Raw genomic sequence first — 21097 nt, forward strand, 5'->3', positions numbered from 1 at the left:
TACATCTTTTACACTATCTGTAACACACCATAAGGCTGGAAAAATAAAATTATTTTATTTCCACTTCCCAAAGTTCCCTGTCATTGTATAAATTATGAGGCTTTTGGTATAACTGTAAGACAATAATCCAGCAACTATTATTCTAAACTTACAAAATCTGTGTCTCTTACCCAATTCAATGTAGACAGACTTATTCTGAGGCTGTATCTGCTGCTTTGTCCTCAGAGATCTCACAAGTCCAAGGTCAGAGAGTTGAACACTAAGATTGGTTTCCTGCTAAGCAGTACAGTAAAGAATGATCAACTAATTATTGGCCGGTTCTGTGTTTCTTTTCTTGAAGAGAAACTCCAGGCCATGGACAAAACAGACCATCATAATTAGCTAAAATTTGACACCTGGAAAAAACACTTGGCAAACTACAAATCAAAATGTATGAGTTATATGTGGTTTGAATATTTTTTCCTCTCTCTGTTGTTTTAAGCTTTTCTAAACTGAATTATGTATTATCTATGTAATTTTTTGAAGAAAAGCATATTTTGAAGCTAATACTTTGTGTTATAGTATAGAAAGGGAATGAAATTCATTTAGTACACATTTCCAATCACATCTGATAACAGGGTTATGAATAAAAACCTAGCAATCCTAAAAACATTCAGTATAGGAAAGAATATTTAAAAATCCTACATTACTTTGATGAAACTTTCCTTCTTTTTGAGTCCTTCAACATCTACTGAAAAATGAATGCTGGTATGATGAGAACTATTATTTTTAAGATCTGCATTATTCATTCATATGCAAGTAACAACAGAGCAAATCACTGCATTTTCTTTGACAATTACACCTCTTAAGTTGAAGCAATTCTCAAATGGTAAAAACTGACTTTTTTCCCAGGCAACTTTTCAAAGAAAATAAATTAGAAGATACTTCCTCATGCCTGAAGAATTGCCGTGAGATGGTTATTTTAAAAACCAGCAAGCTCAAACCTTAAAGACATCAGTGACCTCATGGCTATTTTAGACAAGCATCAGAATGGATAAAGCACTAAAGCAGGGGATGGACCCAGGTCTCTCTTGCCCACACTAGGTACATGGACCTTCTCTCAGCTCTTGACCAACCACTTAATTTACTATCTTACCTTGTTTACTGCCTTTTTTTTTAAAAAGAAGTTTTTATTTTTTTAAAGATTTTATTTATTAGAGAGACAGCGATTGAGCAGGAGGGAGAGGGAAAGATAATCTGAAGCAGACTCTGCGTTGAGCACAGAGCCCGATGCGCGGCTTGATCCCATGACCCCCAGATCATGACCTGAGCTGAAACCAAGAGTAGGATGCTTAACCGACTGAGCCACCCAGGTGCCCTATGTTTACTGACTTTTTACATAAATCCATGAGCATCTAGCACCTTCACTAATTCACAATGCTCAATAAAGAGATGTTACCAAAATAAATGAAAATGGCTTTACCAAGGTAGGGTTTTCAGGTTCACTCTGTCGAAGTCTTTTGGCACGGTTTCGATAGCCCATACTTTGGATAATAGAAACTTCCTCCTTTAGATGCTCAGGAGAGTTATTTTCCTTTTTTGAAAAGTTATAGCTGTTTGCAACTATGAATTACAAAGGGAAATGTTATTGTTGTAGTTAGAAACAATATAGTAACTGTATCAAAGAACCAAAAGAAATCCTGTGTATGCTCTCTCTGGTTTGTTAAGACAATGCATTAAAGCTTACCTAACATTTTTTTAATCTACCTTGGAAATTCTACTCCTAGGAAACACACAGACTGTCAAAGTTATTTCTAATCTTTTTTTTCCCCACCTCAGTACTAACAAATTTGCCTATTAATACCATATTTCATTGAATCCAAGATACCAATGATGCAAGACGCACCATTATTTTCTACGCCACTTAGAGAGAAAACACACTAAATTAACAATGGCACACCACAGGTGGTAAATTGCTCCCAATTTTGGAGATGCTAAAATGTGAAAAATGTGCATCTCAGGACCTATAAAATGAGGTGTGAGACCAGCGGGAATGATTTAAAAAATAAATCACAGATAAAGAGTTAAAATTAGCATAGACCAAAAGGTGCTACTGCCTATTCACAGAATAACTGTGAAAACTTCCTGAGTTTTAATGGGCAGCCGCTTGAGTGCTGGCGCCCAGGGCTATGCAACACTTACACTGCAATCCTGTGTCAAGCTCAAAAGCATGAATGATTTTCAACAGCTCTTCAACAAGTTGACTAAATCTTGTACTTTCTTGTAGGCTTCTGAAATTAAATTGTTTGAGAAACACTCAGCAAAGGATTATCAACTTCTTAAGGACACTAAAATAAGGAAAGATGCGTAGACAAAAAACAGATGTAGCAACAGTAAAAAAAATTCTATTTAGAGAACAGAGCTATCACCGGCATTAAATCAAAACACCATCAACATCAGAACAAACTGTGTGTCAGGATTGGTTGTTTTCTTTTCTTTTTTTTTTTTTTTTGCCATTCAAGCCTACCAAAAGCCTATTCTCTAAAATAACAGTACTGTGAATCCATAGTAAAAGGCGAAAGATTTATGCGATCTGAAGAGAAACCAGAGTATCCATAGTAGATATAAATCCACTGCATAGAGAACTTACCATTCTTAACACCTGAACTCCATCCACCCAACCTCCTAATTTGAGCTCTCAGGGATTTCTGTGAAATGATGATTTTGTTACTTCAAAAGCAGATAGACTGATGTAGGAAAGATGTTAGGGTTCGAAGCCAAGAATTCTTGAGACGTCTTTGGTGCAAAACGGTGGTTTTATTAAAGCACGGGGACTGGAACCCGTGGGCAGGAAGAGCTACAATGGGGTCATGAGGAGTGGCCCATTATATACTTTCAAGTCAGGAGGGAGTTAGGGATAGCGTAAGTCTCTAAGGAATTTTGTAAGCAAGGTTTCCAGGACCTTGAGGGGGCTAGTTATTGTTAGGAAAAGGTCATTTACTCCTGTCTAATAAAACCTTAGTCACAGAATGGTGATTAACATAACATAATAAAATTAAAAATTTAAAAAAAAACCTTAGTTATGAGACCCTTCAGATGTATATCGGTGGGTCATACGCTTGGGGGATGATTGCCAACATTATCTTGGGGGTTAGAGATAAAGGAATTTTTATATGTTAAAGTAGACTTACAAGATCCTGGAGGGTCAGGCTAAGATTGCCATTTGCCCTGGGCAAAGTGTCAACATGGAGGCAGTTGAGTCCCTAGAGGAATGTCACTCTGCCTGTTTCAAGGACTTGTCAATGGACTGTAAGTAGTAAGGAAATTTAATAATTTTTCTTCTGCCTTTGTTTCCCACATCATAGATGATAATGTCAAAAGAAAGATTTCGGTTTAGGAAAAGTTGTAGGACAATGTAATTCATTTATTCCTTTAAATATCTGAGTGACTACTATGTGCCAAACATTGAAAAAACAGCATTGACTGAGACAGAAAAAGCCAGTGCCCTAGGAGAACTTACGTCCTGGTGGGAGGGACCCACAATGTATAAACACGCTGTGTGTGTATAAATAATTACGTAGAAATAAGCGCAAGAAAGAAAAAGAAAAGCAGGACCTGGAGACAATGGGGGCAGAATGGTACAGTCCCACTTTAGTTAAGACTGCACGTTTTTGCGCCATTCAGAAGCGTTAGAAAGAGGCAATGAATTGCTAATACCTTTATAAGACAGATCTACCATAAAACTTTCAAGAAAATGACTTCAGAAATAATTTACTCCGTTAGCCTAACACTCGCTTATACATTTTTTCTACTGATGAATAGTTTGAGAGGAACACCGGCTCTGTTATTATGGAATTTCTACTTTTTCCTCTGTTGATGTTTCCAACTTCCCATCACTACCCAAATTAGATACCTTTTGGTTATATCGTTCTTACACAAAGGACACTGTGAAGGTCCTTTCCTCTGGTTGAGAAGTTTCAGCATACAAAATCTATAAATTATAAAGAACGAAAAGAACAATTCAAGTTACTTTTTTTTTGGTAGACAGTATTCAAAAGGCAAAGAGCCATGAAAAGATAATCTCACGACTGCCCTTAAGAGCCATTTTAAACGTAATGGCAGGTGAATTACAACCAATGGCTTTAACTGTTTTTAGATGCTGCATAAGCAGAAAACCAAACTACATAAGCAATGATCTAAGAAAACTGAACTTACATGCATAGGGCTGACTGTTATGATCAAATAAAACTAATTAAAAAGTTAATATGGCATATTTAATGATATATTCATAATTATTTCACATTGCATAATCAGATATAAATGGTAAATAGTTTAAGTAAAACAATTATAATTAGTTTAAAAATTCGGCACGTCACTACAAAGCTATAGTAAATCAAGACAGTGTGGTGCTGGCATAAAGACAGACCTATACATCGACAAAACAGAACTGACAGTAGAGAAAAACCCATATATCTAAGGTCAGTTGATTTTAAACAATGACACCAAGATAATTAAATAGAACAAGAATAGTCTACCAACAAATAGTGTTGGGACAACCAAATGGTCACATGCAAAAAGAAGAAGCTAGAATCCTCACACAATCCAAAAAAGTTAACTCAAAATGGATCACAGAATTAAATGTGAGAACTAAAACTATAAACCTTTTGACCTTGGGTTAAGCAATGATTTCTTAAATACACAAACAACCAAAGAAAAAATAGATACATTGGTCTAAATCAAACTTAAGAACTTTTGTGCTACAAATAATACCATGAAGAAAGTGAACGGCCAGGGACACCTGGGTGGCTCAGTCGGTTAGTGTCTGCCTTCGGCTCAGATCATAATTTCACGGTCCTGGGATTGAGCCTGTGTCAGGCTCCCTGCTCGGCGGGGAGTCTGCTCCCCCCTCTCCCTCTGCTCCTCCTCACCTCCCTGACTCATGCTTGTTTGCTCTCTCTCAAATAAAATCTTAAAGAAAGAAAGGGAGGGAGGGAAGGAAGGAAGGAAGGAAGGAAGGAAGGAAGGAAGGAAGGAAGGAAGGAAGGAAGGGAAGGGCCAGTCCACAGAAGGGGAGAGAACATTTGCAAATCAAACACCTGGTAAGAGACTTGTATCCAGAATATATAAATAACTCTTACAACTCAATAATAAACAGAGAAATAAACCAACTAAAAAATAAGCAAAGGATTTGAATTTTCTCCAAAGGAGATATACAAATGGTCAATAAGCACATAAAAAGATGCTCAATATCATTAGCCATCAGGAAAATGCAAACCAAAGCCATGATGAGATGCTACTTTACATCTACTGGGATGGCCATAATTTAAAATATGTATTGCAGAAGATGTGGAGAAACTGAAATCCTCATTCATTGCTGGTGGGAATATAAAACAATGCAGCAACTTTGGAAAACAGTTTGGCAGCTCCTCAAAATGTTAAATACAGAGTTACCATGTGACTCTGGAAGTCTGCTCCTAAAGTTAATGAAAACCTAAGTCCACACAAAACTTGTACACAAATGTTCATGGCAGCACTATCCATTACAGCCAAAAAGCAGAACAATCCAAACGTCCATCAACTACTGAATGAGTAGACTAAATGTGGTATATCCACACAATGGAATATTATTCAGCCATAAAAAAGAACAGAGTATTGATACGCTACAATATGAACTTTGAAAACATCATGTTCAGTGAAAGAAATCAGACACAAAAGTCATACATTATACGATTCCACTTACATGAAATATCCAGAATAGACAAATCTATAGAGACAAAAAGTAGATTTGTGGTTGCAAAACAGGAAATGGAGGGGAAATGGGGAGTAGCTGCTAATGGGTACAGGGTTTTTTTGGGGGGTGATGAAAATGTTCTAAACTTGGGGCGCCTGGACGGCTCAGTTAGATGTCTGCCTTTGGCTCAGGTCATGATCCCAGAGTCCCAGGATCAAGCCCTGAGTCCGGCTGCTCGCTCAGTGGGGAGTCTGCTTCTCCCTCTGACCCTCCTCCCTTTCGTGCTCTCTCTCACATAAATAAAATCTTAAAAAAGAATTCTAAACTTAGATTGTAGTGATGGTTGCACAATTGTGAATATACTAAAAAACAACCCGAAAAAACAAAACAAAAAACACCCCACAACGCTGAACTATACATTTAAAATGGGTGAATTTTATAGCATATAAATTGTATTTCAATAAAAATGTTAAAAAAAAAAAAAAAAGCTTAAGGCAGGGAGAAAATGTACTCATTTTCATGTTCACAGTGTGTGCTGTGATAGCTGGCATAACCAAGTCACTCACTAGAAGTCTAAGGAATGAAGAAGGTTCCACCCTTCTGGAACAAGTGGGCTTTTAGAGCATCTCTGGGTGGAGAACAATTTTGGTGGTTATCTCAGACAGCGAATATGCCTAAGAAGACATGAAGGACACATGCAATATATTCTAATAAGTCTGCTTCCTTAAAAAAAAAAAATACTATTCCTACTGACTGGTGGTGTCTATAAAGATCAATGTTCCCTTGGAAAGAAGACAAAAGACTCTGAGAAAAGACAGGTAGAAAGGGAAAAAGGGAAGAGAGCAGTAGAGACAGCTGTGGAGACAATCATCATAAACAGGGATTCAGTCATACCACCAATCTTTACTACATGTCCAGTACTGTTCTAGATGCAGGGGATTCAGCGGAAAAGCAAAATAAAATCCCTGCCATCATAAAGAACAGAATATTCTGGCGAGGGAGGTGACTGGGGAAGGGAGCAGGGAGCGGACATTGGCAGTGAAAAGAACCACAAAAGAAAAGAGGGAGTTGAAAAGGCGGCGGGAATGGTGAGCCAGCAGACGCAGAGAGTACTTTGAACTGACCCAGTTCTCAAACACACAGTGCCCTCTCTTATTCTACACAACAACCCTGATGTATTGTCTTCATTTTACAATACAGAGGGCCCCAGGGATGGTCAAGGAGACTAGAGTCCTTCTTCACCTACACAGATGCTCCATGACCATGCGGTACTCAACAACAGTTCTATAGTGTAGGGGACAGGGGTGTCAAGCTACCTGCATTGTATATAATCCCCTTTAAAGAGCCACAGAAGAGGCTACCACTCCTTGAGAAGACGCAAATCCTACCTATACTATACCACAATGGCCCTAGGAGGCATCAGTGCATTACACTGGCAAATGGTATAATTACACATTTCATAGGAGGGATAGGGAGGGAATCTCCTGAACAGAGCACTGCAACATATAGTAGCTAAGCCACAGAGTGACAAGCTACATTACAGAGTGTTGTAGCCCGTACAATAATTACACAAATAATGCAGGGGCGCTAGGTAAGTAGAAATCAACCAAGACATAGGTTCCAATCTTTCCTTATACTAGAAAAAGAACAGATGCCTCAAGGTTGTTAACTGAACTCAAAAGAGAAAATGAACTTGTACATGACTTGAAAAGACTAAGCTAAGGAACGTACCAACAGACCAAGAGAACATTGGTATATCCTTCACGGCTGAGAAGAATTTGTTAAATTCTGTTTTAGAGCTCTGGGGAATCCATGTGATGCACCAATTAAATGAGAACACACATACATATAAGTTCTATATGAGGTTCTCAGTAAAAATGTGAGTCTTCTTTTTCTTAAGATTGTATTTTTTTTTTAAGATTTTATTTATTTATTTGTGTGAGAGAGAGAGAGAGCACGAGCAGGGGGAGCAGCAGGCAGAGGGAGAGGGAGAAGCAGGCTCCCCGCCGAGCAGGGAGCCCGATGTGGAACTCGATCCCAGGACCCTGGGATCATGACCTGAGCCGAAGGCAGACGCTTAACCAACTGAGCCACCCAGACGTCCCTAAGATTGTATTTTTTAGTAATCTCCACACCCAGTGTGGGGCTCAAACTTACAACCCCGAGACCAAGAGTCACGTGCTGGCCAGGCACCCCAAGTTTTCAGCCTCTTCAATTTCTAAAGCCCAGTGTTTAAGGAAAAACAATGTATTTTTTAAGCCAATGTAGTATGTTTTCTTAAGAGTGGTGTCAGATTTTTAAAGCTGATAAGACACAGTAAAATCACAGTGACAAACTAATTTGGGGGGACTTTCAGAGTACTCATTTCTGGGCACGACTATAATTAATAATGTTATGGAAACTCATTTAATTTTGAGCTGTTGGTCCAAATCTATCCCAGCAGGAAGCAATAAATTAATAGTTCTAAGTCTGGGCGAAATAAAGGCAGGATGACTTTTGGCTTCCTACAATTACACTGGGTGCGCCCTGGATTCCTGCCAACAGATCATGAACCAATGCAGTCCCTAGTTAAAGGAAATAAAGACCCTGAGAGCTCCATAGCTTAGCACCTCGGTGTCCATTTGTGTTGCTGGTCCCACCACACCTTGTCAGTTTTGATAACAAGGCTCTGTCTTCTCGATCAAACCTCTTATTTGTACTTAGTCCCAATGATTAAGAATCTATCTTGAGCTCTTCATCTGGAAGATAGTGCCTAGGTTCCTTGCCCAGTATCCCAGTCCTGCGGTCAAAGTTCTTGTCTCTTAGGGACAGGAATCTTTACCCTAGCCCTCGGCCTCCTATAGTTGGATCCCTGCCACATCTCTTCCCTTATAACCACCACCCTACACTTGTGTTCATTTTTGCTCCTGGACTCCTGAGAGACTATGTTCAATCTATTTGCTAGATTATCCTTGTCTTGCCTATTTCTACATCTCTGATGTACCAACCCAATCTGCTAAATTCCAGAATTCCCTGATATCATGATCTAATGTATCTGGTCATCAAACCTCCCTGACACCAACTCACCACTTACCTGGATTGCGGAGATCACAACCACAAAGTCAGACACTTAACTGACTGAGCCACCCAGGCGCCCCCCCAACACAACTCCTATACATGTATGCAGTTAGTTTCTTTTCCCTGGACAGTCTACTTTCTTCTCTTCATACCTTTGCTCATATTATTTACTTTGCCTGTAATTTCCTTCTTCCACAAGCTCGCAAAGCAATGAATGTTCACAATGCAATCCCTTCTTTACTCGCTATAATATTATGTATTCATTACTCAAGGTGACAGGAAAGCATACAGTACATTTCAGAAAGTTTCTCATGAAGAAACAGTGAAAGTCCCAGCATTTAAAAGGTTAATTTTCATCTATCTATAACTTTTTAAATACTGGGACTTTTATTTATTTTTTAAGAGAGAGAGCAGAGCCAGAGAGAGAGAGAGAGAGAGAGAGAGAGCATGAGTGGGGGAAGGGGCAGAGGAAGAGGGAGAAGCAGGCTCCCTACTGAGCAGGGAGCAGGACGCAGGGCTTGATCCGAGGACCCCAGGATCATGATCTGAGCTGAAGGCAGACACTTAACCGACTGAGCCACCCAGGTGTCCCAATACTTGGACTTTTAAATTTTGTTTTACAAAAGTATCTATCTCAAAGAAACCAGTTCTATACCACAATAGTTTGAGAAGCTTCCCTCCAGGGGCCACAAAACTAAAAATTCTTAAAGCAGAGTGATAAAGCTGTGCTGCCTTGGCACCTGACGGGGAGAAGGGCCTCAGGAATCAGAAGGAAACTTGTGGGAGCAGATCTAGGACCGTGAGGTGGCATGGGAAAGGGGTGAGAAGCAGTGGGAATGGGCTCTGGATCCTTGTTGGGACAGATGAATGGGAAGAATAAGGTAGAATTCAGAGGAAGTAAGGGTCCAGCTAGCTGATAGACCTGCGTTCGGATATCCCTCAGGAGGGAACAGGTTTCCTTCAGCTTCAACCAGGCTCATTATCCTTATCACAGAAGTCTTCATGTTTCTTAGGTTATGGAAACATTCTAAGAATCTGATGAAAATTATGGGCTTTCTTTCCCAGGAAACTGCACATGCCTATAGCTTTTAATACAATTAAATTTAAAACTGAATATAATTCTAGGACATTCATGAAAACCATTCACAGATCCCAATTTAAGAACTCCTGAATTAAAAATTCCTAAAAAAAAAAAAAAAAGTTCCTGAGGGAGCGCCTGGCTGGTTCAGTCAGTACAGCATGCGACTCTTGATCTCAGGGTTGTAAGTTTGAACCTCACATTGGGTGTAGAGATGGAGGAAAGAGAAAGGTAGGGGTTGGGGGTAGAAGGGAAACATGCTCTGCATCATATAACCTTTTGTGCTAGTTAAACTCATTACCATAGACATGGCTTTCATTTCAATTAAAAATATCTAAAAACAAATTAGTTGGCATTCAGGGCCAGTCTCAGTCACAGCTTTACATCAGGGAGGAGAGAACCCCCTTGTTCCACCAAATCACCTACCAAATGTTTTCCCAAATTCTTTCACCAAGAAACATTTTCAAAAGACAAGATCCTTAAAAATGTAAATATAACTTGAATCATTGGTATGAATGAATTTCAGCCTAAATATAAACCGGTATCAGATCTTTTCCTATCTTCACAAGGATTATGAAGCACGCAAACATTGAACCTTAGAAGGGAGAAAGCAGAGTGATGAACAGAAATAACAGAAAGGAGAAACTGGGAAATTGCTTACTGCACAATTGCTTGTAACCTGCTTTCACCCAGGGACACAAAAACAAACAGCTATTTGGAATGATTTCATATCCCACTAGATAAATATGCCAACATTTTCCCAGGAACTATGGTTACAACCAACTTCCAAAGGTTTTGTAAGTACTCCGAGGCAGAGTGAAACAGAGTTAGATTTTTCTTTTTCACTTAACTCAAGTAGCTAAAGCTTCTATAAAGTTAGGTTATTTCCAATGTTGTGAAGAATAAGCACAAAAGCTAAACGATGGAGCCACATGAAACATTCAAACTTACTTGCAAAATATGTGATCACACTTTGTGGAAACAGGCTCTTTGATCAACTCCAGACTAGAAGGATAGGAAGAAAAAAAAAAAAAAAGAAAGAAAGAAGGCTCAATAATTCATTTCAATATAAATAAATTCTTGGTAAAGAAGTACAACTTTAAGTTGCTGTAACTGAGTCAAGGTAAGGCTTTAAGTTCATTTAATAAGTATTTATTAAATGTCTGTTGTGCTAGGAGCCAAAAATACAACAGAGAATTATGATCCTTACCTTCCTGAGCTTTCAGCTATCAAAACAGAATATATTACTCTTTTCAATACTGTTATCTTTAGCATTTAAAAGATTGGCTGACATTACTCCATTATTTATTAGTTTTCACTGATACATTTTTCAAGCTAAATTTGGGAGGAACATCCTGTATCTTAACTAAACGTTAAGCTCCATGAAGACAACATACTTCTTGTATTTCTTTTGGATCCCCTCACAGCACTTTCTTTTTGCATGTGACTGCCTTTTTATTTTATTTTATTTTTTTAAGATTTTATTTATTTATTTGACAGAGAGAGACACAGCAAGAGAGGGAACACAAGCAGGGGGAGTGGGAGAAGCAGGCTTCCCGTGGAGCAGGGAGCCCGATGCGGGGCTCGATCCGAGGACCCTGGGCTCATGACCTGAGCTGAAGGCAGACGCTTAACAATTGAGCCACCCAGGCGCCCCTGCTTTTTTATTTTAAATTTCTTTTTCTTTTTTTTTTAAGTAATCAATACATCCAAAGTGGGAATTGAACTCACCACCCTGAGATGAACAGTCACATGCTCAATGGACTGAGCAGCCAGGCATCCCTTAAATTTTTTTTAATTTTTTAAATTTATTTTTATTTTTTATTTATTTGACAGAGAGAGACACAGTGAGAGAGGGAACACAAGCAGGGGGAGTGGGAGAGGGAGAAGCAGGCTTCCTGCCAAGCAGGGAGCCCAACATGGGGCTCGATCCCAGGACCCTGGGATCACAACCTGAGCCGAAGGCAGACACTTAATGACTGAGCCACCCAGGCACCCCTTAAATTTCCTAATATGGAAATTTTCAAGCATTTACACAAATAAAATAGTAAAATGAACTCCATGTACCACCACTCAGTTACAGTTATCAACTCAAAGCCAGTCTTACTACATCCATACAAACACCAACCCAAAGCCCAGATTATTTTAAAATAAATCCCAGGAGTCATTCATTTCATCTATAAATATTTCTGATATTTTTAGAAGACAAAGATCTTTTTAGGGTGACCATGAACTATTATTACTCTCAAAAAATAATTTTCTTTAGGGGCGCCTGGGTGGCACCAGTTAAATGTCTGATTCTTGGTTTCAGCTCAGGCCCTGATCTCAGGGTCATGAGATCGGGCCCCGCGTCAGGCTCTGTGCTCAGCGTGGAGTCTGCTTAAAACTCTTTCTCCCTCTGTCCCCCCCTGCCACGTTCTCTCTCTCTCAAATAAATAAATGAATCTTTAAAAAACAGTAATTCCTTTATATCATCTAATATAGAATATTCTAATTTCCCTGTCTCTTAAAATTTAAAAATTCAATCTATTTAGGGGCACCTGGGTGGCTCAGTCGTTGAGCGTCTGGCTTCGGCTCAGGTCATGATCCCGGCATCCTGGGATCAAGCCCAGCATCCGGCTCCCTGCTCCGCGGGAAGCCTGCTTCTCCCTCCCCCACTTCCCCTGCTGTGTTCCTTCTCTCACTGTGTCTCTTTCTGTCAAATAAATAAATAAAATTTTAAAAAATAATAATAAAATCTATTTAGATCAGGATTCAAACAAGATCCATGCATTGCATTTGGTTGATATGTCTCAGGTGTCTTTTAATCTATAGATTTCGCTTCCCTTTCCCCCCTTGTCATTTATTTTATTTATTTATTTATTTATTTATTTATTTTTAAAGATTTTATTTACTTATTTGACAGAGAGAGATAGCGAGAGAGGGAACACAAGCAGGGGGAGTGGGAGAGGGAGAAGCAGGCTTCTGCTGAGCAGGGAGCCCGATGCGGGGCTCGATCCCAGGACCCTGGGATCATGACCTGAGCCGAAGGCAGACGCTTAACAACTGAGCCACCCAGGCACCCCTGTCATTTATTTTAAAAAGTAGGTCATTTGAGGGGCACCTGGGTGGCTCAGTTGGTTAAAGCGACTGCCTTCGGCTCAGGTCATGATCCTGGAGTCCCGGGATCGAGTCCCGCATCGGGCTCCCTGCTCAGCGGGGAGTCTGCTTCTCCCTCTGACCTTCCTCCTTCTCATGCTCTCTGTCTCTCATTCTCTCTCTCTCAAATAAATAAATAAAATCTTTTAAAAAAAAAAAAAAGTAGGTCATTTGATCCGTACCATTTTTTTAAAAAGATTTTATTTATTTATTTGAGAGAGAGAGAGAGCACAAGCAGGGGGAGGGGCAGAGGGAAAGGGAGAAGCAGACTCCCCACTGAGCAGGGACCCCGATGCAGGGTTCGATCCCAAGACCCCAAGATCATGACCTGAGCTGAAGGCAGATGCTTAACCGACTGAGCCACCCAGGTGCCCCCAATCTGTACCATTTCCCACATTCTGGATTTTACTGACTAACCCTATAATGTGGTTTAACATGTTCCTCTAGCCTCTAGTTCCTATAAACTAGACCTACAGGCTCGATCAAATTCAGATTCAATTTTTTGGTAAGAACACTTTACTAGTGGTACTGTGTGCTAGGACTTTTATTACGGCACTTCAGGAGGTACATGATGCTTGGCTTGTGATTACTTTGTAAAAAACAACGTAATAAATACCAAAGAAAATTTAGAAAATAAAAAAATAAAATAGAAAACTATTAAAATTTTGAGAAAAGAAAATTCGTCACCCAAATTCCCATCCCTACCGGTCCATTCACAAAATCTTAGTATCTTCCTGAGATTATTTCATTTACTAATAGAACAAGGAGTTATTGGGCAGCTCCTATACACAAGTACTGCTCCTGGAGATGGAGGTACAGCAGTAGACAAAACAAAGCCTGTCCTCACAGAACTTTCATTCTAGTTGCAGTAAAATAGTTAACTGAGAATTAAACAAGAACATATGGGAATAAGGGCTAAAAATAAAAATAAAGCCCAGTAACAGGGATGGAGAGTGCTCTGTGTGTGGGGGGGGGGGGGGTATATACGGAAAGGCCTCACTGAGGGGACATTGGCAAACAGTTGCATAATGTGAGGAAATAAGCTGTGCAACAATCCCAGCAGAGGGAGCAGAGAAGGCAGACTGAGCAAGCCCCTGCTGGTGTTTCTGAGGGTTAGCGAGCAGACCATGGGGGAAGCACTAGTAGAAGAGGTCAGACAGGCAGCTGGGAGCTTGAGCAGGTAGGAACCTATAGGCGATTTTAAGTCTTTATCTTTTATTCTGAAAGAGAGCTTCAGCAACGGATTTTTGGTACAGTTCAGCCAGGACATCAAACAGGCCACCTGTGCATGGCAGGAATGTGGGTCTTTTCTTTACGTGTTTCACTTTTTATTTTTTTATTTATTTTTTTTTTTGACAAACCCTTGTGTCGAGGGCTGACTTTCAATAGATCGCAGCGAGGGAGCTGCTCTGCTACGTACGAAACCCCGACCCAGAAGCAGGTCGTCTACGAATGGTTTAGCACCAGGTTCCCCACGAACGTGCGTTGCGTGACGGGCGAGGGGGCGGCCCCCTTTCCGGCCGCGCCCCGTTTCCCGGGACGAGGGGCTCTCCGCACCGGACCCCGGTCCCGACGCGCGGCGGGACACGCCACGCCACGCGGGGCGCGCGCGGCGGCCCGCCGGCGGGGACGGCGGGGGACCGGCTATCCGAGGCCAACCGAGGCTCCGCGGCGCTGCCGTATCGTTCCGCCTGGGCGGGATTCTGACTTAGAGGCGTTCAGTCATAATCCCACAGATGGTAGCTTCGCCCCATTGGCTCGTGTTTCACTTTTTAAAAAGGATCCCAAGAGGGGAGCCTGGGTGGCTCAGTCATTAAGCGTCTGTCTTGGGCTCGGGTCATGGTCCCAGGGTCCTGGGATCGAGCCCCGCATCGGGCTCCCTGCTCTGCGGGAAGCCTGCTTCTCCCTCTCCCGCTCCCCCTGCTTGTGTTCCCTCTCTCACTAGGTCTCTCTCTGTCAAATAAATAAATAAATAAATAAATAAATAAATAAATATAATCTTAAAAAAAAAAAAAAAAAGGATCCCAAGAAAACCTGGGGGACAATAGCCTCGTTGTGAAAGGTTTGGTAACACAACTCTTATGATCACAGGGCTTCTGACGCAGCACAGGTAACAGAGAGGAAAATACCACAGGAAGTCAGAAGGCCAGGTTTCTACTACCAGTTCTTTTTTATTAGCAGAGTGACCTCAGGCCAAGCCCTCAACCTGAACCCCGGGTTCCTTCTCTGTCACCCACTCTACCACTCCCTTCAGGTTATTGTCAGAATAAAATGAAATGTTACTTAAGAAAATGTTCACAACCTGAGATGACTTGTACAAATGAGAGAATTATTACCCGGCTAGACCTAATGTGATTTTAAGAAGAAAAATCACCAAAAAAGAGAACTCTGATTTGCTACTAAATCACAATTCCTCAGATAAGCTACATATCAAAGAAATCTCAGTAAAGGCAAAATTGGATTTAGCTATGATACCAGATGGCTTTCATTCTCACCACTGACTCAACTCTGAAATAATTATGTTTCAGTATGGTAATTATAAGCCGAGCTATACAAACATATGTAAACACAAACTTTAAACGGATGAAAACTTCAATATGTAAAAAGGTAAGGACTGTTGAAAAAAAGCTTGAAGAGGGAATGGGAAAAGGGGCGTCTGGGTGGCTCAGTTGCTTAAGCATCTGCCTTCAGCTCAGGTCATGATCCCAGGGTCCTGGGGTTAAGTGGGATTAAGTCCAGCATCGCATTGGGCTCCCAGCTCATCGGGAAGCCTGCTTCTCCCTCTGCCTGCTGCTCCCCACCCCACCCTACCCCTGTTCTCTCACTCAAATAAATAAATAAAATCTTAAAAAAAAAAAAAGAGGGAATGGGAATGAAAAAAGTTAGACAGTCCTCTTCTAGGTCCTGATGAAAGTAAATGTTCGCTGTGAAAGTGATTCAAATATTTTAAATACTTTTTGGGTCAGGCAATATTTTAGACTTACTGTGTATTTGCATTTTGGGCTTCCAACATGGGTATAAGTGATTGGAAAGAGAAGCTGGGTTAGGTTTGAAAAACCACCACCACCTACCAGGATATACATTTTAGCAAACTCTTCTGAAAGTCAAAAATTGTATAGAGTCATGTGCAAAAAGAAAGAACTACCGATTATCAGAAATAAACACCAATGGTAATTTAAATAGAGGCAACAGAAGGTATTTTAGCTCAAGAGACCTCAAAGAAGCTGGAAGCCTACCCTCTAGCTACCGTAACACTGTTTCCAGTCATAATCAGGAATCATTTATTAAGACACGATTGCAAATTATCTGGGCACTGTTTTTTTGTTTAAATTATTTATTTATTTATTTGAGAGAGAGAGAGAGAGAGAGAGTTCGGGAGCACGAGTGGGGGGGGGCAGAGGGAGAAATAGACTCCCCGCTGAGCAGGGACAAGGTCATTCCCATGACCCTGGGATCATGACCAGAGCAGATGTCAGATGCTCAACTGACTGAGCCACCCAGGCGACCCAAGGGGACTGTTAAATAAACAAAAAGTAGAGTAGGTATGATCCCACCCTAGAACTTTCCATTTGAATGAGTTTAAGGTTTAATAACAAAGAGAATGAAAAGTTGTAGTTTAAAAACTTAAGTCTAGGGGCGCCTGGGTGGCTCAGATGGTTAAGCGTCTGCCTTCGGCTCAGGTCATGATCCCAGGGTCCTGGGATCGAGCCCCGCATCAGGCTCCCTGCTTGGCAGGGAGCCTGCTTCTCCCTCACCCTCCTACTCTTCCCCCAGCTTGTGCTCTCTTGCTCTCTCTGTCAAATAAATAAATAAAATCTTAAAAAAAAAAAAAAAGACTTTCTTTTAAAAAAAATAAATAAAAACCTAAGTCTATTGCTAATAGAAAATAGATTAAAAAAAATTAGGGAGCTGGAAAACATACAATAGCTAACTGAAAATGAAAATTTAGCATTAACTTTTATTCTTGCATCTGCACTTTTTACGTATCTGTGTTTTTTAATTGATGGCTTAATTTGCCAGAATGAGAAAGAACATTACATTTTTATGACTGAGTCTTGTGGAAATGTAAAATAAATGGACCCCGATGCCACACTATTGAGGACTTTTTTTTTTTTTTAAGATTTTATTTATTTGACAGAGACACAGCGAGCGAGGAAATGCAAGCAGGGGGAGTGGGAGAGGGAGAAGCAGGGTCCCCGTGGAGCAGGGAGCCGGACGTGGGGTTCGATCCCAGGACCCTGGGACCATGACCTGAGCTGAAGGCAGACACTCAACGACTGAGCCACCCAGGCGCCCCACTATTGAGGACTTTCTGATCACTCTTTGTAATTATCACGAATAAGTTTTATGCTGTTTCAAAAGCAATTTTTTTTTCCAGTTGTCATTTCCTGCTTCTTTGGCTCTGATGATTCATAAAGTAGGCTATAAATCTCATTTAGCTCTTGTTTTTATTTAGCTGAAATGTTGAGGGGCAAGGGAAAGGAAGGCTACTTATAAATCTTGTATCTCTCTGGAAACACAACTTGCATTTTCTTTAATCTTACTTACTTGACTCCAAATATGAAAAACAACTTTGAAGCACAAAGAGAAATTTACTTGAATTTACTCTCCTTTAGTGAAGGTAAGGGGCAATAGGTGCAGCTTTCTAATTTACTTCTTGAATATTACCCACCACTGACCATCACCATATTAAAAACCATTAAACTACCGAAGAACCAAATTAGCTTATTATTTAATACCTTCAACAAATGTTTAGTGAGTAGCTACTATGTCCCAGGTGCACTGCTCTAATTACTAAGGATACGGAAGTAAACAAAACAAATAAAAACCCCTGCCTTCATGGAGTTTAAATCCTGTAAGGGTAAAGAAAAAGAATAAACAAATTATACAGAATGTTAGATAATAATAAGACCTATGAGGGAAAAAAAACAGGAAAGGGAAATAAAGAGTGTGTTAGGGGTAATGGTGTTATCATTTTAAATAGGGTTGTCTGGAAATGCCTCTTTGAAAAGACGGTATTTTAATCAAGATCTGTAAGCCATGCAATTATCAGGGGTAGAGCATTCCAAGCAGAGGGAACAACAAGCATAAAAGCTCAGAGGCAGGAGAATATGTTGTATGTCTGAAGAAGAATTAAGAGGCCAGAATGACCAAGGGTGCCTGGGTGGCTCAGTCAGGTAAGCATCCAACTCCTTTTTTTTTTTAAGATTTTATTTATTTGTTTGAGAGAGAGAGAGCATGAGAAGGGGGGTGGGGGGAGAAGCAGAGGGAGAGAGAGAAGCAGATTCCCCACTGAGCAAGAAACCCGATGTGGGACTTGATCCCAGGACCCTGGCATCATGACCTGAGCTGAAGGCAGCCACTTAACCAACTGAGCCACCCAGGTGCCCAGCATCGCAACCCTTGATCTCAGCTTTTTTTTTCTTTTTTAAAGATTTTATTTATTTGACAGAGAGAGACACAGCAAGAGAGGGAACACAAGCAGGGGGAGTGGGAGAAGCAGGCTTCCCGCGGAGCAGGGAGCCCGATGCGGGGCTCGATCCCAGGACCCTGGGACCATGACCTGAGGCAAAGGCAGATGCTTAACGACTGAGCCACCCAGGCACCCCTCAGCTCAGGTCTTGATCTCAGGGTTGTGAGTTAAAGCCCGGTACTGGGCTCCATGCTGGGTGTGGAGCCTACTTAAAAACAATCAAAAAACAAAAAAACCCAAGAGGCCAGATTGACCCGAGTAAAAGGAATAAGATGGAAGAGGATAGGCAACAATTCTTCTAAGGTTCCTTTCTGGCTTTTCACCAAGACATTCTGAGGTATAGTTTTTAATTATTTTGTAGATTTAGCAAATGCCATAGATATCACCTAGTGACTGCTTGAGGTTCATAACCTTTGTTGTGCCATAGACTCCCTTTGGCAGCTGGTGAAGCCCATAAACACCCTTCTCAGAGTAATGCTTTGAAGTGCATAAAATAAAAAATATAAAATTATACAAGAAACTAACTATAAAGGGGCACCTGGGTGGCTCAGTCGTTAAGCGTCTGCCTTCGGCTCAGGTCATGATCCCAGGGTCCTGGGATCGAGCCCCACATAGGGCTCCCTGCTCAGTGGGAAGCCTGCTTCTCCCTCTCCTCCATTTGTGTTCCCTCTCTCGCTGTGTCTCTTTCTGTCAAATAAATGAATAAAATCTTTAAAAAAAAAAAAAAAGAGGGCGCCTGGGTGGCTCAGTTGGTTAAGTGACTGCCTTCGGCTCAGGTCATGATCCTGGAGTCCCAGGATCGAGTCCTGCATCGGGCTCCCTGCTCGGCAGGGAGTCTGCTTCTCCCTCTGACCCTCCTACCTCTCATGCTCTCTGTCTCTCATTCTCTCTCTCTCAAATAAATAAATAAAATCTTAAAAAAAAAAAAAAGAAACTAATTATATTGAAATAAAGTTCTAGCCATAGGCCTCCAAGGGTCAAGGAGGGTCAGCAAATTAAGAGCTCCTGAATGAGAACTTCCTGGGGTGATAAAGCTGTTATACATCTTGACTGGTTTACACAGATACATATATATATATATACTTGTCAAAGCTCATTGACTTGCACACTTAAGATCTATGCATTTCACTGTACGTAAATTATGCCTCAAGGATTTAAAAAAAAAAAAAAAAATCCTTGAGGGGCCCCTGAGTGGCTTAGTCAGTTTAGTGGCTACCTTCAGCTCAGGTCATGATCCCAAGGTCCTGGGATCAAGCCCCGCATCGGGCTCCCCGCTCAGTGGAGAGCCTGTTTCTCCCTCTCCCTCTGTCTCCCGGCTTGTGCTCTCACTCTCTCTCTCTGTCAAATAAATAAATAAAATCTTAAAAAACAACAACAACAAAAAGCTTGACTATTCTAGCCCCCTCTTTATAGATGAAGAAAAACAAAGGCTCACTCAAAAAGTCAGAGACTTGCCAAAGGTTTTGATGATTTGCAGTATTCCTTTTTTAAAAGATTTTATTTTTAAGTGATCTCTACACCCAATATGGAGCTCAAACTCACAACCCTGAGATCAAGAGTCACATGCTCTGCCAACTGAGCCAGCCAGGTGCCCCAGTATTCTTATTTATTTTTTTAAAGATTTTATTTATTTGAGAGAGAGAGAGAGAGAACACCAGTTGAGGGAGGGGAAGAGGGAGAGGGAAAAGCAGACTCCCCAGTGAGCAGGAAGCCCAGCTTGGGGCTTGATCCCAGGACCCCAGGATCATGATCTGAGTGGGAGGCAGATGCTAAACCAACTGAGCCACCCAGGCGCGCGCCGCCCCCCCCCAATACTCTTATTTAAATATACAGGGCTAGTTCAACCAAAGACCTAACCACACACATGCACAAATTATTTGTGATTTTATTTTGCCACTATTAACTCTACCCATTCCAAGTGATTGAGCTGTTTTTAGAGCTTGGATGAAAAGGTCAATTACTCCAAACCAGATCTCTGCGGCAAAGTAGAATCAATCAAGACAGTCTGTGAGCTAGGAAAGAGAGGGGGGCTGAATATGTTAAGGGAGTAAAGAAGAAAGGGGAGAGGCAGAGTGGAGAAAAAGGATTAATTTCCTATATTCCCAAAACTCCTGAGTTAAGAAAAGCAGCAACTTTATAATTTTTTTTTTTAAAGATTTTATTTATTTATCTGACAGAGAGAGACACATTAAGAGAGGTAACACAAGCAGGGGGAGTGGGAGAGGGAGAAGCAGGCTTCCCGTGGTGCAAGAAGGCCGATGCAGGGCTCGATCCCAGAACCCTGGGATCATGACCTGAGCCCAAGGCAAATGCTTAACGACTGAGCCACCCAGGCACCCCAAGCAGCAACTTTAATAGTCTAATCTTAATAGTTATTATAACTTTTTCTTCTTAATATATGCTAGGTCAATTCTACTTATTTGCATAGGATATAATCAAGTAAAGAAGAATCTCAAATTAATAAACTCTTCTGTCAACTTACCAGATTGGACACTCTAAGATTTTCTGCATAGCATTAAGGACATTTTGTACTTCTTCAACACGATCCGCAGGTAAATCCATTTCTTCCTGTTCCAATGAATTTTAAGACATGAGCTTAAATATATATGTGTATATTTGTATGCATACACACACGTTACTT

The 21097-nt window shown here is 40.8% G+C and overlaps 1 protein-coding gene across 16 annotated transcripts in view; it reads right to left on the reverse strand.

Moving 5' to 3' along the window:
- The window catches only part of BRCA1 (BRCA1 DNA repair associated), a 64652-nt gene that overhangs the window by 42041 nt on the left and 1514 nt on the right, over window positions 1–21097 (reverse strand). For 11 of the 16 annotated variants that reach the window (XR_010408471.1, XM_064582514.1, XM_064582512.1 and 8 more), the window contains exons 2-7: window positions 20939–21024; window positions 10797–10850; window positions 3893–3970; window positions 2182–2270; window positions 1463–1602; window positions 171–276 (exon numbers count right to left, since the gene is read on the reverse strand). Coding sequence is in view for 15 of the 16 variants with exons in the window: in XM_064582514.1 (XP_064438584.1) it covers window positions 171–276; window positions 1463–1602; window positions 2182–2270; window positions 3893–3970; window positions 10797–10850; window positions 20939–21024 (553 nt within the window). In the remaining variant the exon portion in view is untranslated. The remainder of the gene's footprint in view (window positions 1–170; window positions 277–1462; window positions 1603–2181; window positions 2271–3892; window positions 3971–10796; window positions 10851–20938; window positions 21025–21097) is intronic. The other 5 variants (XM_064582515.1, XM_064582513.1, XM_064582505.1 and 2 more) reach the window with 2 other exon arrangements.

This window comes from Mirounga angustirostris, unplaced genomic scaffold (genome assembly GCF_029215605.1).
Source record: "Mirounga angustirostris isolate CCGP_5_RB_7025 unplaced genomic scaffold, mMirAng1.0.hap1 SCAF_17, whole genome shotgun sequence".
NCBI lineage: Eukaryota > Metazoa > Chordata > Mammalia > Carnivora > Phocidae > Mirounga > Mirounga angustirostris.